Raw genomic sequence first — 17,953 nt, 5'->3', positions numbered from 1 at the left:
TCTTTGCATCATTGATGATCATTTTTGAACTACAATGTATACAGAATAGGGACTTCAAAGCTGATAGGTCAAGGTCATAGCTATATAGGGACAGGTAACAGTCACACATCATATTTGTCTTCATTGGATTTGACTATGGCCTGGGATTGTATTTCACGAAACATCTTTTTTGTTATTCACAGAATACTAATTGATATACCGGTAGTTGTTCAAATTTATTAGATAATTTTTGTTTTATCTGTGAAGCATAGTAATACTGTTACAATTCGTAATTGTAATACAGAGGATTTAGATATTTAGCTTATGTTCCTTCCAACAATTTAGTAACTGGTTCTTCTTTCAAGAAAAGGTGGGGACTTTAACTGTCATAAAAACATACATTTATATTAGTTTTTAGATCATCTAGAATATATATGTGATTGTATACATTAGCATTTGTATCCTTGAAGTTTTTATTAATGCCATAACAGTACATTTAATATACATTTGTATCCTAGAAGTTTTTATTAATGCCATAACAGTACATTTAATATACATTTGTATCCTTAAGTTACTATTAATGTCATAACAGTACATTTAATATACATTTGATACGTTTTAGTTTTGACAACCTATATCAGATTAACATTATCTTGTACATATGATAAGCCAGAGTAACCTCATTCCTTTCTAACCCTCTTCCTTTTCTTCTATCTATGAATGAGTGCCCATTAGAGTGGATGTGTGAGTAAATGGTAGATAAAATACCCTTTACCCCTAGTCAGGTGGATTTGTAAGGGCATGATGTTAAAACCCTGACTGTGATTATGTGAATCAATATTGTGTGGAATTTGAAAGGAAAAAAACCCAACAACCATACATCTCGCCCATAAATTTGGTAATACTTTTAAGCTACATATACAAGAATATAAAAATCTTTCCATTGATACCAGAATGAGTTTATGTCTCACACTGTAAGTACCGATCGGTTCCAGAAATGTGAGACTAAAGTTCTTTTCCTGTGATAACTGCATTGACCGTCTGTTGGCTGTTTTCAGCCCAAGTGATTGGTATCTTCTCCAGTTGAATATATTCCTTGAATTAATATTCACAACACCCTGTTTCAGATTTGACAAGTGTGTTAAAGGAGGAGATAGCACCCTCTTAGATCTTTTCTATGTGGCTGAAGTTTTCAGAAAATCCAGTCCAGAGGAATTCCATACTCTCACACAAATACCAACTACTTTCCAAAAAATTCACTATGAGAGGTAAGAGAGGGCCCATTATACGGTAAAATATGGTTTCAGCGAATTCACTATAACAGTCTACTCCAAATATATTGAAATTCAGGGAACTGATCTGAATTGTTCATTATATCCAAAGTTCAATATAAACAATGTTGAAATGTTGACCGATATGAATAATGTCACTAGGTATTTATATTTACTTCAATATAACAGATAGTTCAATATAAATGACTTCAATATAACAGATAGTTCAATATAAGCGACTTCAATGTAAGTGGAGTAGACTGTATAATGAAGTGTGCAAAGAGTGACAAATTATCATTAGGATGTAAAAAATTATACTAGTAATGAAGTATATGAGTGCTCCCTGGGACTATACAATAAGTGTTTTACTGTATTTTAACACAAAAAAGAAAACTGATATGAGTTGTTCTCTATATAGTTATTCTGTAACTGTCTAAAAGTTAGAGTGTAGTATAGATTTTCATTGTTTTTTAAGAGCAAAACTTATTTTTTGTTGTTTTTTTTTCCAGGGAAAATCCTGTTCACATGGTCTATCAAAAACCAATAATTTCACTGAATCACAGACAAGAGGTAGAAAGTTGTCACTCTTACTGTACATCATGTGTTGATCGCAGTGATTCAAACTAAGGTAGTTTCACTTTCACTTTGTTTGATGAATTTATTGTAGATTACCAGCATTAGTTGGGCACCCGCCTTTGAAGGTCCACTGCGTGTTAGACCAGTAAGTCTCCTTCTCTAGTATACTGTAAGCGTACTATTTTCCACAGGGTCACAATTCTGCTCAATCATCATTATTCAGCAGAGCAGATAATATATAAAATAGCAAAAGTATGCTGTGGAAAACGGTGTTATGAAATCTTCCAAAAATTAGTAAAGTGTTGTCCATGCAAGGCTGGTAAAAATTGGGGAGTTTCTCATGTTTAAAAGGATGAATTCAGTAAGTGATTGTATAAGTTGATGAACTGTGTCTTTATAATAGGTTTGTAGTAATTGTGTACTAAATTCATATTTTGATAATAACCTGTTAGTGAATCAATTCTTGATTTTTACATCAGATGTTGATCTGTTGAATCAGTTACGAGTCGAAACACAAAAGAGGACCATTAGATCATTCAACACAGATATCACCTAGCACGTACGTGCAGTTATCTCAATTGGGGGAGTTCAGATTTGACAAAATTTTATGGTTTTGAACCTAGGAACAAATCATAATTTTATTAGATTTTAATGAATGTAATTATCTTGTGAACACCTGTTTGACACTGTTATCACAGTCACACTCAGATATATACACGTACGTGTACATTGTTAATTATCAGTGATACAAATATGGTAGGATTTTCTCATTTTAAAGATATTCATGTCTTCAATGCACTTTAATTGTGCTGTAACAAATTTCCACAGAAAATTTGTGGTCGCATTCTCAGAGTAGATTAACCTCGCATGGAAAACTGTGTCTATACACTATTTTGAAATGCTGAAAATGTGTTTAGTTATGCCATAGAATAACTTATTTTTGTGGGGTCAAATTTTATGATGCGAGAGAAAATAATACTGTAGGAGGTTTTGATTTTGGGATTGAAGAGTTACCATTCTTAATGGCAGTGGTTCATGTTCTCGTGTTTGTGGAGATTTTATGGGTTTGTTGTTGCAATGAAAACAATGAAAAATATACTCACAAAATTATGTGATTTTACTGTTACAGCTTAATACAGTTCCCAAATATTGTGTCAATCAGTAGCCAAGATTATGCTCTTCTCGTTCATAGTATTAGTATACCTGTACTTGGTTTTCAGGAAGATGTTGAACCTTACTACACAGCATATCACAAATTTGCTGAAGTGATTAAAAATTCATCTGCGAAAGTATGTATGACAAACTGCTATAAGTCTTGATGATATGACTTAAAACTTGCTTTTCAAAGTGATGTAACATTAATATTAGTATGTTCACCATGCTGTCCTGGAATTACAGCTACAGTTTACAATGGTGCCCGGCGATCTTCTCTCCTTCAATAACAGAAGAGTTCTCCATGGAAGAAATGCATTTAACTTGAATGGAGGAATGAGACATTTACAGGTACAATAAAATTTCCAGTGATATAATTATTAATAGATTTGAGTTTAGCTTTGGAAATTGTCAGCCTGAATGTCACTAGCCCTGAAAGAAATTAGATGTAGTCGATTAGATGCTTATTGCTACACCTCATTTTTGACTCTGAATGTAATCAAGTTTATTGAAGGCTTTTATCATACATGAAGCTAAGTCTGACTATATATACAATGTATGTACAGTGAAAACTCCCTAATCCGACACCTGTGCAATCGATTTCACTGGACACTCCAACCCTTATTTTCAGTCTCAATTTCATTGTTTTTTTTTTTTACACAGTTTATTCCGATATGCTGTTTATTCCAGCAAAAAATCTGTCTCCTAGTACATGTCGGATTAGACAGATTTCACTATACAGTGTACATATTGTCATCCTATCATCCTTGTAAAATTTGTTACAAATTTATGTAGTAAAAGTTAAATGATGAAATGCAAATTGAAGTAATAATGACTGTCTAATTTTGTTCACTATAAGGAAGATCAATTCATTGGAAGCATGATTTTTATGCCCTCGAGATTGAAGATCGGGGGGCTTATTGTTTTTGTCCTGTCTGTAATTCTGTCAGTCTGTCATTCTGTCTGAAACTTTAACCTTGCTAATAACTTTTGAACAGTAAGTGCTAGAGCTTTGATATTTCACATGAGTATTCCTTGTGACAAGACCTTTCCGTAGGTACCAACATTTTTTACCCTGTGACCTTGGAGTTTGACCTATTTATTGAAAACTTTAACCTTGCTAATAACTTTTGAACAGTAAGTGCTAGACCTTTGATATTTCACATGAGTATTCCTTGTGACAAGACCTTTTCGTGGGTACCAAAATTGTTGACCTTGTGATGTTGACCTCGGAGTTTGACCTACTTTTAAAAATTTTGACATTGGTCATAACTTCTAAATGGTAAATATTAGAACTTTCATATTGCACATGAGCATTTCTTTTGACAAGATCTTTCTACTGGTACCAAGATATTTGTCCTTGTGACCTTGACCATCTTTGGAATTGGCCATTATGGGGGCATTTGTGTTTCACAAACACATCTTGTAATTTTGCGTAATCATATTTGCCAATTATTCAAATTACTCCATGTGTCCATTGTGTTTATCCCCTCCTAATTTAAACAAGGTTGACATTTATTCTTTATCATGGTAATTGTGTGTTGTAAGATACTTGTAAAGTTACATGATTTGTTCATTTTTCTATCAGTAATTTTTGTATTTCAGGGATGTTATGTAAATATTGATGAATACAAGAGCAAATTATGTGTTCTCTCCAACCTACTGAAGGACGACAGACCTGTCAAACAAGTCGGGAATCATTGCTGGGGATAGGCAATGCAACAGTCGTCTACACAAGCCACTGAAAAAATCTGAAACTGACAGAAAAGACTTGTGGGTTCTCCATCCACAACACAGTAAACTCTCCATCCGTAACTCAGTGCTACATGTATTTCTACATAGTAAACCTCTCTTACCAACGTCAATGATATATCCAAGTTGTTTCAGTGTCTTTATTTCTCATGTAAGGCACTGTCTTTTCAACCTGACACATTGTCCTATACATGTATAGAAAGAAACAAAATTCAATTTCAAAAATATGAGTGTAAAGAATAGCTAAAAATACATCAAGAGTAAGGAATGTCATTATTTACACATGTAGATTACAGGTTTTTAAAGATTTCTAAAAAGTTTTTATGTTTTTTAGTAATTTTGGCATCGGAAATATGTGGCATACTTTTCTCAAAAACTTTGTTGAAATATGGGTTCTTTAATATTTGGCAGATTTTCATCCACTGCAATAATACATTTACTTTCTTGGTAAAAAATGTCTTCCTTCTCCAAAAAACCCCAATATTTTCAATGTTTCAAAATTACACCTGTATTGTTTTTATTTTTAAAAAGATATATTACTACATTTGTATTTTGTATATGATTTATTTTTTATTTGTACCTTTGTTTTCTTATAGACATATAATATATTTTAAGTGCATTTACTGTGAGTAAAATTGACTTCACAAAGAAGATCAAGAAATTATATTGTGAAATTGATAATGGGTAAGAACGACTGTCACATCCACATGTCAGTAGAGCTATATTCTACCTCTAAAAGAAGGTGCTTCTCACATTCTACCTCTAAAAGAAGTATTTCGTTTTGAGAATACATTATAAGCTCTTTAAAATCACTAATTTTCATGCGGGTTTTGTTGTCATGGTTATTGTGGTTGTAGCAGGAAGTGATAAAATGCAACAGCCCACTCCAAAATTCAAACCCATGTCCCCTGAATCTCTAGTCTGATACTCTACCAACTGAGCTATCTGGTCTCTGGAAATCAAGCATGGCTGGCATTTCCACCTGTCAGTTTCTGGGGCAACAGGTCTACAAGAATGGAAAAAAAACCCAAAACTTTAGACCAGGCCAGGATTTGAACCCAGGCCCTCTGAATCTTTAGTCATGTACTTCACTGATGGTGTTACCTGATCCTCATTGATTGAAACTGGCCAACTGCCTCCTAATACAGACATTCTATGCAAACTACTAATTTTGATTTGCACTGCTAATAGTAAATAGCATTGGTACTAAAATTATGTATTCAAAGCAATGGGCAGGTTTGAAAACTTTGGTACAAAGTTTTGTAACATTTACTTCTTAAAAATCATAGAATTCAGTAGCGGTTGGCTATGTGGCTACATTTCTATTTTATAAATAGTAATTGTACTACAAAGTCCTTTTGCATAACTTAGTGGCACAGAAAAATTGTTGCTATGTTATATAATAACATAATATTATATGTTATATAATAAGCATAATAAAATTTTGATAATTAATTCTTTTGTTGTTGTTTTAGATTCTCTTGAGATTGCATTTGTTCTGCGTATGGTCAGTTTTTAAATCGAGGCAGGCTGCTGACAAACAAGTTGATGGTGCAGGGGTTTCAACAGTCTCGTTTAAAGTCAGCATTTTGCAAATTCTATGGTTGTTATAACGATCTAGTTTGCCAATACAACCTATCATTGGGTCAAATGCTGTCTTGACATTTCATACCGATTGTTAGATCATTTTTGACACACAGATTCTGACTACAGATAACTCTGTTTACCTGATCAGGATATAGGGCTCACGACTGGTGTGACCGTTTGACAGTGGATGCTTACTCCTCCTAGGCACCTGATCCCACCTTTGGTATATCCAGGGGTCCATGTTTGCCCAACTCTCTATTTTATTGCTTATATGAGTTACGAGATTGATCACTGTTATCTTCACCTTTCATTGCTAGGTTGGACCGGAATCAGAATGAAACTTTTCTCTCTGTTTAAATTTTAATTAACCCAAATTTGTTTATCATCAGAATTTATGACACTCCTCCACTTCCTCTGATTGGATTATAATAGTTAGAACCTTAACCTCCCTCAACTTCGATTAAAAGGTGGGAAAACCCAAAACAAGAGAAGGTTTTATGTTGCTGTCAAATGACATGATACCACACCTGTAATTTACATATCAATTTCACAGAATATCAATGAGAGATAAATTGTATCTAAGGAAGTGAGGGAAATATTCTGTTAATTTTTGCACATGGGGTTTATGCAGACCAATGTCGACACAGTGCTGATAGAAATTTGAAATTCATATTTTTCTTCATACTGATCCAGTGTTACAGCCAGGACAGTTAAAGGTTTTCCTATTTTATCATCTGGAGAATCTCCTCACCTGGAAACTGGCTGGGAACCACAATAAACTGTTGACTAAATGGAGTAAATCTTTTAAATTGTCATTAATTCACTCAAATTAAGTACCAAGGAGACATTGTTCCGTCTTAAGCAAGGAACATTTCAATTTATAACACTACAGACAGAGAAAACTATGACTTGTGTCGGACATGTTATTAGCAAATGGATCATTGCATGTAAAAACAAGGGAAGCTACCTCTCAGTCAATTCAAGAAAAGCATTAAATACCAGGAAAATATTAGAAACCAGTCTTCATTATTTTTCAACTGGCAGGCATGAAAAAATAGAATTCACACCAAATTACGTCACTTTAACTTGCATGCTTACAAAATGAATTGCGAAGTCTGATGCGATAAATAATTTGTCTTCTCCCACTGTTCTTAATTATTGTGGCAAACGAGAAGATGATGACAACATTTTCTTTACTTCCAGAAAATATTAAAATACTAGAAACAATCTTCAGTTTCCAGGAATTGATTTGATTGATATGTGCATCTTCTGCTTTTTGGTAATATTCTTTATATCTTCATCTTTGCAAGCCAAGAGTTTTCAATCCACTCTGGTCCCATGTGAAGATATTTATGATATTAAAATATGTACTCTAGGAGTAGAACCCTTATGTTTATTGTTTGTTAGTGGTTTTTTTTAAACATTTGTTTCTCGATCATCCTTTTATATGTATTTATTTTAGGGCTGAAACGTCATCCACCAAAATATCAATACTATTCAATATAAACGCTCAAATACATTCAATGTGTGATTCATTGCCTTGATTTTTGGTTTCGATACGTTTATTATACAAACAGGTTCAGTAAAATACATCAGGCTCGGCTTCTACTTATTAATTTTTATCTGCATGAGGGACAAAATAATGTCGAATAACGTTCAGACATTTGTTTGCCTTGTGTCTGACGAAAATATTAATGAACTGTTTCAGTTTAAACTACAGAGTCACCAAGCATCTTACTGTTTGGCAGTTTGGAAACATCTCGCTTTTAAAATTATGATTGTGAATCAATGTTATTATTGGTTTCTTCTGTAAATTGTATCGTATTGAAAGTATTGAATCATGGCATAAGTTTTGCAATATATATCGTATCGTGAAGGGGGCGTATCGTTTCAGTCCTAATTTATTTGTACAATAGTATACTTATAAATATGTTCAAATCAATGTTGACTGAAAATAATGGTTAAAGCAGTTTTTAAAAAAATATTATTGTCGTTAAATTCATTCAACCTATTCAAATTATTTAAAATCTGTAAGGTATATAACTGTTAACATTATTAGGTAGCAAGTTAACGTTTTTAATTCGCAAGTTATTGAGTTAACACTCCCGTGGTTTGTTGTGGGTTTTTTTGTGTACAACCATGACGAGGGTACGACTAGTTAATGTACGAGTTAATGTAGGCATGATGTGCCAACTAATGGTACGAGTTGACCATAAGTTATTTGACGTTTTGACAGTTTTAATATCGAATGATGATCGTATAAAACCGTAGAAAGAAACAGACTGAGAATAAATTACAAAGAACAATAGGAGTGCAAGGTACTGTACAGTGACTACCATTCATACTTTATATTTGTTTGCTTGAGTTTAATTTACAGCCTGCGTCAGATCCTCGGATGTTGCGCAGTCTGCAACAGTCCTCTCATACCGAGGTGTAAACACAGTCGCGTGACTGAAGCGAGTTCCCAAATTTTTTCCTATATATTAATACAAAGCTATTCGTTGATAAATTATCTCTTAAAGTAAACACCATAACAAATGTCAACAGTACTGTTGCTGTCATGAAAACTTTTTAAAAATAAAATGAATTTGAAAGACATCCAGTGACGTAGCTGCATTGTAGCACTGTAAGCACGTGCTTACAAATATTGTCGTTAAATTTATTATATATTACGAAAAATGTCATCAGCTTCTGGGGGGCTGCAGTCCCCAGACCCCCTGCTTACAAATGTTTCAAACCTAGCTACGCCACTGCCATCTGAACTTGTTCAAGTTGTTAATGCCATACAATATCATTATACCGAAATTTCAACAGTGAAAAGGACTGATCTTGATTGGTTAAAGTTGAACTTCCAAAGCCCTATTTACAGAGGCAGAGATTTAAGATTCTACATGATCCACATTCAATTAAACGTGCTTGTACACTTCCCCTACAGCAAGATATATTCACGAAAGTGCTATTATCCCTCTTTAGCGAGAGTAAATATATCCCGTACAACCAAGAAAAACACCTGTGGAGTACATCTTTTTGTGTTTTACATAAAAAGAAGAAAAAGTGCTAAATTGTCTTATACTTTTGCAAATTCTAAACAAAAACATGAACGATGTGCATTGCAATTCAGCCTCCTTCCCTCTTTATACGCAGCAATAATGTTGATATGAAATTTGACTGTGTTGTCAATTCTATAGAGACTGTCTGAGACAAATCACATCATGTTGAGTGTGTGTAACACTTATTCAGCATTGCTCAAAATTTGCCATTATTTTCCATCAAAACACCAAACCAATGACATTTTAGCGAGAAGATCTCGTTCCAGGAGATTAGTGTTCCCAACCTGTTAAACTATCACAGTAATTCACAGGATGTTCTAATGATTCACAGGATGTTCTAATTCTAATTCCCGTGGGGATCCGGGTTAGAATAGGTCCTCAGTACCCCTTGCTTGTCGTAAGAGGCGACTAAATGGGGTGGTCCTTCGGATGAGACCGCAAAAACTGAGGTCCCGTGTCACAGCAGGTGTGACACGATAAAGATCCCTCCCTGCTCAATGGACATAAGCGCCGAGCATAGGCCAAAATTTTGCAGCCCTTCACCGGCAGTGGTGACATCTCCATATGAGTGAAATATTCTCGAGAGGGACGTTAAACAATATTCAATCAATCAATCAATCTAATTTTAGAATTAGTGCTTCTCAAGATTACTGATTAATGTTATCTGTGTATTTTTTTATACGAATTTCTGTGACCAGTTCATGATATCCTCTACAAAGTGGAGACCACATTCAAGTGTAGAAACTATTCTTTTTATGTTTTGGGGGAAACAATATTGTAAAGCACTGGTTTTAAATGCTAAAAATAACACTACAGATAACTTATCATACAAGGTCTTTAGGATACAGATACACAAGACATTGGACATTGGAAATGTTAAAGCACAAATTACTGATGTTGAGATAAGCCCCTTAATTGGTTGTCAATTTCATGTTGTACAAGACATGGTTTTTTATACAGCATCACAGCAATTAAAATTTCATGCTTATTGGAAAACCAAAATGATGATGCAATCCTTTGACAAACAATTGCAGAGATTTTAACACAATTTAACTGCAAGTTTTATCCATAAAAAACAGAATGATGTAGAGAGTTGTTGTTGTACCCTCATGATGTAGAGAGTTGTTGTTGTACCCTCATGGAGACAGTAGGCAATCGGTGTTTTAGTTATTTATTTCAAATGAACTATTACCTTACTTGATCCAAACTTGCCTAGATGATTTTTCCATTCATGATGTAGATGCTGCATTTGACTGGAAGGTAATGTTTTTGTATTTAAAGGTTTTTAAGAGGTCCAACTTCAGGAAGCTGTTTACCCTACATAGCTCAATTTACTTTCATGGATATTATATTTATAGATGCTTATAATGACTAATGATTTGGTTTTTGCATCTGATGTACATTTTCCAGATGAATGATCAGATTAAGATTTTACAGCAGGGTCATTTCTTAGTAACTATATATTTCAAACTTGCATGAATGCTGCATATTAAGATACTCGCTATAAATAGACCATGTGTCTTACACAAAGTACATTTTTTAAATTGCATATTCTTTATCTAGGGCATTTGAATATAGAGTGTACTGGTACTATCTTTTCTTTGTAAATAAACTTATCTCTCATTTGTGTTTTTTAGCCGAGTTGCAACGAAGTTGAACTTGGCTATTGGTTTGGTGATACGGGTGGGTGGGTGGGTGGGTGGGGGGTTGGACGTCAACAATTGGTTTCCGGATGATAACTCGAAAAGTTTACAATCTAATCAAATGAAACTTTGATATATTGTTGGGTACCAGGTAAGGAATTTGGAGAAAAATTATCAAAGATCAAGGTCACAGTGACCGAAATTAGAATGAAAATTTCAGAAAAATTTGGTTTCCGGATGATAACTCAGAAAGTTTAAATCCGAATCAAATGATACTTAAAGATATTGTTATGTACCAGGTAAGGAAGACCCCTGTTGATTTTGGAGAATATAGGTCAAAGGTCAAGGTCACAGTGACCGAAAGTAGATTTAAAATTCCAAAAAAATTTGGTTTCAGGAGGATAACTCGAAAAATTTTAATTTGAATCAAATGAAACTTGGATATATTGTTGGATACCAGCAAAGCAAGACCCCTATTGATTTTGGGGAAAAAATTGTCAGGTCAAGGTCACAGTGACCGAAAATAGATTGAAAACTTCAGACAAATATGGTTTCTGGACAGTAACTCGAAAAGTTTAAAACTGAATCAAATGAAACTTGTTTATATTGTTGGATAGCAGGTTAGGAAGACCCCCTATTGATTTTGGAGAAGAAAGGTCAAGGTCACAGTCCTGAAAAAAGTTAGAAATATCTGGATCTGCATGATAACTCTAAAAGTTTAAATCCGAATCAATTGAAATTTGGAGGTATTGTTGGGTGGGTAAGGTATCAGGTAAGGAAGACCACTATAGATTTTGGAGAAAATAGATAAAAGGTCAAACTAGATTGTTGATACTAGGTAGGGAAGACTATTGATTTTCGGGAAATCAGCTGAAATGTCAACCGAGAATAAAAGAAAACGAAATCATGTACTAGTATGTTACTTTGGAATTTGGATGACATAATGGATTAACTCCAGTCTATTACTTCTGTGAAGGAATCTACCCAATTTAGAAAGAAGTGTTTTGTACATGTATTGGCATTCATATAGGAGTATTAGAAGAGGTGATATACAACAATGAAGGATGCCCATTTCCAAACTCCTTTAAAAATGTATTCACAAGAATTTATTACATTATATCCAACAATTAGTTCTTCACAATTATAAATATGCCACATCATTCCTGACTTTACAATGTATCCCATGCAACTCGGCTCATCCACCCCTGGGTGCATATATTGATTTTTTTTCACATGTTGAGGTTTAGTTTGAAAATGTAGGATTTTCTTATCTTGAGTCAAAATTGTGACTCTCAAGTACTTGTTTTGATATTTTAAGATACTCAGGTACTTCTTTTAGTATTCAGATACTCAGGTCACTGTGTAGAAATGGACTAGGGTAAAGATACACTTCTACTTTTCTCATTAATATATTGATGTTTTCTGTCTTGAGTTCTTCATTTATTTTGTACCAATTAAATAGGTAGTGTTAGTTTTAAATGCCTTAGTATCTGGAGATTTTATTCATGTATTTAACAAGAAAAACCGCTTCAAAGTTTTGTTACAGATTAGGGTAAAGTTTTTGGAATGTTGATGCATGATTAGAGTAAAGTTTTTTCATGATTAGGGTAAAGTTATTTATCCTACATTGTACATTCAAATATGCAACGTTTTTATTTTATACTTCTTTTTATAATTGATATATAACTGTAAAAGCTTTTAAGGCAGTAAACTATGCGAACAGAGTTCTCATTCTCAGTTCAATAGACCTATGTAGAGGTCACACTGATTGCAAGCTTTTTTTATTTCTTTTCTCAAATGAATAAGAATTCAAGAGGTCACACTGATTGCAAGCTTTTTTTATTTCTTTATAAATTATAAAATTTTACCAATTTTTAACATTATATCATATTTTCCATTTAATATTCGTTATTTTTGTCATATGGAGAATATGATAATGTATTTATTTATTAATCTGCCAGGAAATTGATGTTTTCCTTGGTGTTCTGTATTGCATGTACATTTAAATTCTCTGTGAATGTCACCAACGTAAAATGTGTTTTCCAGGAGGACAATAGAAATCACAAACAAATATGTGTATCTTGCAGATTGTAACTCAACTCTAGCTCAATGGTATCTTAGAGCTTTCACTTCATTACCAAGAGGTTGTGAGTTCAAGCCCTGCTCATATGTCATGTCGTAAACATAGGTAGTGATTACCCCATTGCCAAAATCATGGATCTTTTGGATATGAGTTTTAAAGCAGGGGTCCTGTGTTGCGGCAGACATTGGCATGGTAAAGAACCCTCACTGCTATGGCTGTAACGCTATAAGCATAGGTCTAAATTTGTGGTACTTCATGTACAAGTGGTGACATTTCAATAGGAGTGAAAAACTCTCGATGGGACGTAAAACAAACAACCGACCAACAAAATTTCAAAGTTTAATTTGCATGGGTGTAGGAACAAGGGGAGGACGGAGGATTAATCTTCACAGAGAATTTTTGCAAAACATACTTTTTTCAGCTGAAAGTGTCCTGATCAGTGAAGCTAGCCCTTTCTAATATACTTCCGATGGCTATGATTTGCATGGTTTAATTTCATTTAATTAATTTCAAAAAAGTTTAAAGTTTTTTTAATGAATTTTCACAATCAGTAACTTTGCTTTTTTTTTTTTTTTTTTATACCTGTTTTATATTCGTCATTGTTTTTATTTAAACTCTGGGCATCTGCAATATAATTTAGTTTGTATATCCACTATGTTTCTAACCAAAGAATTTAAAAATTTCACTTTCATTTCCATGAATAATTCAATTACGATGACCAACAAATTACTAGTAACCTAACGTAATTCTTATCAAAATACAGGTATTTTTGCAATATAGTGCCTGATTCAATTTTTAACGAGACCCGATGGAAGCTTAATTGTTTTTCAACCTGGCAAAGCAAGTACCCTAAGAATTCTGTTAACCACTAGGTAGTGTTTCTGGTTTGATGAAGGTGGATAATTTCACCATTCGTATCACTTATGTATTTACATGTAAACCATTACTTTCACTTTGGTCTATATCAAATGCCATATAGTCTCTCTAAAACAACCCTGTTGCTGTTCCATGCAACATCCTGTATACAACAGAACAGAAGTCATGACTAGTATAAGAATATCGTGTATGATTTAGAGATTTGCAAGAAAAATAACCTGAAATGGACAACTACTAGTATATTGCCGGAAAAGCTCTAAAGTCATCCTCCTCTCTATTCAAACACTCTACTCGTTTTTGCAAAATGCTCTTCATCCACATTTTCATCAGTTGTTTAATACAGTTTTTCTTCAATTCTGTTTCACATCTTGAGGCATTTCAGGTTTAAAAGTGTTATCAAATGTTTTCTATCATACATTGATCTGTAGATGTTTGGAAGTACATTTTTTGCCGCATCCAAATCAATTGTACATTGTTTTCCAGACTCATTTTGTTAAATCATGACAGATATATTATAAAGATCTGCTTGAGTTTGCCATTGTGTTCACTTAAAAAATTGCCGACACAGGGAGAATTTTATTCTAGTGATGTTTAATGACATATGTGACGTTTCTGACATTTTCTCAAAACTTATTTTTTAATCTCCTCAGTATGAAGAGTTTGTATAATTTCCAAAATAGGTTTGAATTTCATATTGTAGTAATATTACCAAATAGTTTATACCAGCCTGGGTAGCACCTAACTTGTAAGGATCCTAGGCTCGATTCTCGATTGTTCCAAAGATTTAACACAAAAGTATGACATTAGGGCAGACCTTGAAACAATTACCAATTCTACATTTTACTCATTTGCTAAGTTATTTCTGTATGCGTTACCCTAATCATTAGAATTGATCATTGGTCTCCTTTAACCCTAGTTGTAAATTTGCTTTACCCTAATAATGGTTAAATTTTCAAACCACTATAATGCTGTAATAGGCGCTGATCATTCAAATTTTACGGAATATTTACCTTCTACTAGTTTATAGTTTATTACAACATTAACCACTACTTTGCAATATATACTTCATATATTTGTATATCGGGTGCAAAATAACCGAAGCGTACTTGCCTGTTGCCAATCTTGGACTAGGTAAACACACTTTACCCTAGTCCGTTTATACACAGTAACTCAGGTATTTATTTTGATATTTAGATTCTCAGATAATTATTTCAATATTTAGATTCGCAGATGATTATTTCGATATTTAGATTTTCAGATAATTATTTAGATTCTCAGATAATTATTTCGATTTTTAGATTCTCAGATAATTATTTCGATATTTAGATTCTCAGATAATTATTTTGCTGTTTAGATACTCGGTATTCATTTTAATACTGCAACATCTTAATTTGGTACTGACTTTAATAATACTTTGTTAGCTCTTCTGAGCCAAAGGCTCAAAGAGCTAATGCTATGACCATTTGTGCGGTGTGCGGTGTGCGTAAACTTTTTAGAAAAAGGGCTATAACTCAAGAACCCCTTGGCCAATTTCTTTCAAATTTGGTACAGGGTATCATTGGCCCAAGGGCTTTCATACATACTAAATAAAGGGATGTGACCCTTTAACAAGGGGAGATAATCAGGAAAATACAAACAAAAGTAGTGGTTGCTAAAAAATCTTCTTCTCAAGAACCACAGGGCAGATTATCACCAAACTTACACATAAGGATGAGGATATGTTGTAGATTAAAAATTGTTCAAGGCATTACCCTGGGGCAAAGGGCGTGGTCTCAAGGTCACTTCAAAGTTGACCTAAATTTAAAATTTTTTTAAATTCCTTAAATCTTAGATATTTTAGCCATTATAAGGACTAGGATCATCAAATTTTGACAGTTGATGCATCTTAGGACCTTGTGTCAAGTTGTCTCAAAAGTAGGTCACGGTGACCTACTTTTTGAATTTTGCAGGTATTTATTTTAAAATTAATTTTGATGCATATCTTGGACACTTTGAAGCCTATGATCATCAAAACTTGTCAGTTGGTGGATCATGGGACCTTGAAATGCGTCAACTGAAAAATAGGTCACCGTGACCTACTTTCTGAATTTTATGGCTTATCATTTATAGATATATTTTAAGTTGTTATTTCAAATACCGAGAGGTTTAGAATCATCAAATCTTGTAAGTTGATGCATCTTGAGGCCTTGAAACATATTTATAAAAAAGTAGGTCACAGTGACCTACTTTTTGAATTTTGCAGATATTCAAATTTCACATTTTCAATTTTAGATGCATATTTTGGGCACTGTAAAACCTAGGATCATCAAACTTTGTCAGTTGATGCGTCTTCGTCTTCGGTTTGTGTCGACCAAAAAGTAGGTCACTGTGACCTACTTTTGGTATTTGACAGCTAAATTACTATATTTCAGACACTATTTGACCTACAATCATCAAACTTTGACAGTTGATGCATCTTGAGTCAACGGAGTGTGTCGACCAAAAAGTAGGTCACCTTGACCTACTTTTGGAATTTGACGGCTATATTTATATATTCAGATACTATTTGACCTACAGTCATCAAACTTTGTCAGTTGATGGGTCTTGCATGTTCGAAGGGTTTCGACCAAAAAGTAGGTCAACTTGACCTACTTTTGGAATTGGACACCTATATTTATATATTTCAGATACTATTTGACCTACAGTCATCAAACTTTGTCAGTTGATGCGTCTTGCATGTTCAAAGGGTGTTGACCAAAAAGTAGGTCACCTTGACCTACTTTTGGAATTGGACGGCTATATTTATATAATTCAGATACTATTTGACCTACAGTCATCAAACGTTGTCAGTTGTTGGGTCTTGCATGTTTGAAGGGTGTTGACCAAAAAGTAGGTCACCTTGACCTACTTTTGGAATTTGACGGCTATATTTATATATTTCAGATACTATTTGACCTACAGTCATCAAACTTTGTCAGTTGATGGGTCTTGCATGTTCGGAGTTCGATGACCAAAAAGTAGGTCACCATGACCTACGATTGGAATTTGACAGCTATATTTCAATATTCAGATACTAATTGGCTTAAAATCATCAAACTTTGTCAGTTGATATTTCTTGGGTTCTCAAAATGTGTAAACCAAAAAGTAGGTCACATTGACCTACTTTTTTTGAATTCTTAGGATTTAACTAAAGAGTTAGAATACTAAGAGGCTAAGAATAGAAATGGTGGGGTTGTACAATTTATCAGAAGAGCGATTCTAGGCCCTTGGGCCTCTTGTTAATTTTTTCAAGGTGTTCAGAGTTTGTTATTATAGTACAAATTGATTATTCAGTATTAAATATACTTGCACTGTAAATTTGAGACTGCAAAACAAATTAATTATTTAATAAAATCTGACATATAAAATGTCATCCAGGAGGTATAATATACATCTTCATAATGGCTGACTTCCTTTTAAACATAAATGAAAATATAAATATCAGCAATATTCCTTTTAAATTTGATTGCCTAGCTGGGTAGCTCAGTTGGTTAACATGTTGATCTGTAGATCATGAGTTCATGTCCAGCAGGGATTTTGATTTTTTTTCTTCCCCAGATTACTTTTTTACAAAAATGACATTTTGTGACCATAATTATTGTACATGATATCCTCCACTTTTCATCCATGTCAATTTTCTGTGATGTGCTATTCCTCCTTATAAGGGAAGATAAGACTTAAGCACTTGAGCTGTTGTTTGGTGGGGCTGTCCACACTTGTACTGTTGTAATGGTGCAACAGAGAGCTTAGTAATCAATGGAGGCTGGGTCTATTATGAAATGTCATTGTGTGTGCTGCCTGTGATATTGATCGGTGCCAGGAGAGGAAAACAGTCTGCTGCATGGCCAGGGAGCCAGACTGACTGATTCTGGGGTTGCTTGCAGGAAAAGTTTACGTTTTGAGCTTTTGTACTTTGAGGTAGGTCACCAGGGTACGGTGATGTTATTTGTGACATTATGTCATGTG

The 17,953-nt window shown here is 33.8% G+C and overlaps 1 protein-coding gene across 1 annotated transcript in view; it reads left to right on the top strand.

The window, feature by feature from the left end:
• LOC125651075 (calcium permeable stress-gated cation channel 1-like) overlaps positions 1-17,953 on the top strand; it is a 91,253-nt gene that overhangs the window by 23,998 nt on the left and 49,302 nt on the right. Inside the window, 7 exon segments of the mRNA XM_056165091.1 lie at positions 1,107-1,247; positions 1,760-1,820; positions 1,918-1,971; positions 3,047-3,115; positions 3,225-3,329; positions 4,584-4,702; positions 14,857-14,884. Coding sequence (XP_056021066.1) covers positions 1,107-1,247; positions 1,760-1,820; positions 1,918-1,971; positions 3,047-3,115; positions 3,225-3,329; positions 4,584-4,702; positions 14,857-14,884 — 577 coding nt within the window.

The sequence above is a fragment of the Ostrea edulis genome, chromosome 5 (genome assembly GCF_947568905.1).
Source record: "Ostrea edulis chromosome 5, xbOstEdul1.1, whole genome shotgun sequence".
NCBI classification, from domain to species: Eukaryota; Metazoa; Mollusca; class Bivalvia; order Ostreida; family Ostreidae; genus Ostrea; species Ostrea edulis.
The sequence above is the reverse complement of the archived record's forward strand: the minus strand, read 5'-3'. Positions and strand labels throughout refer to the sequence as shown.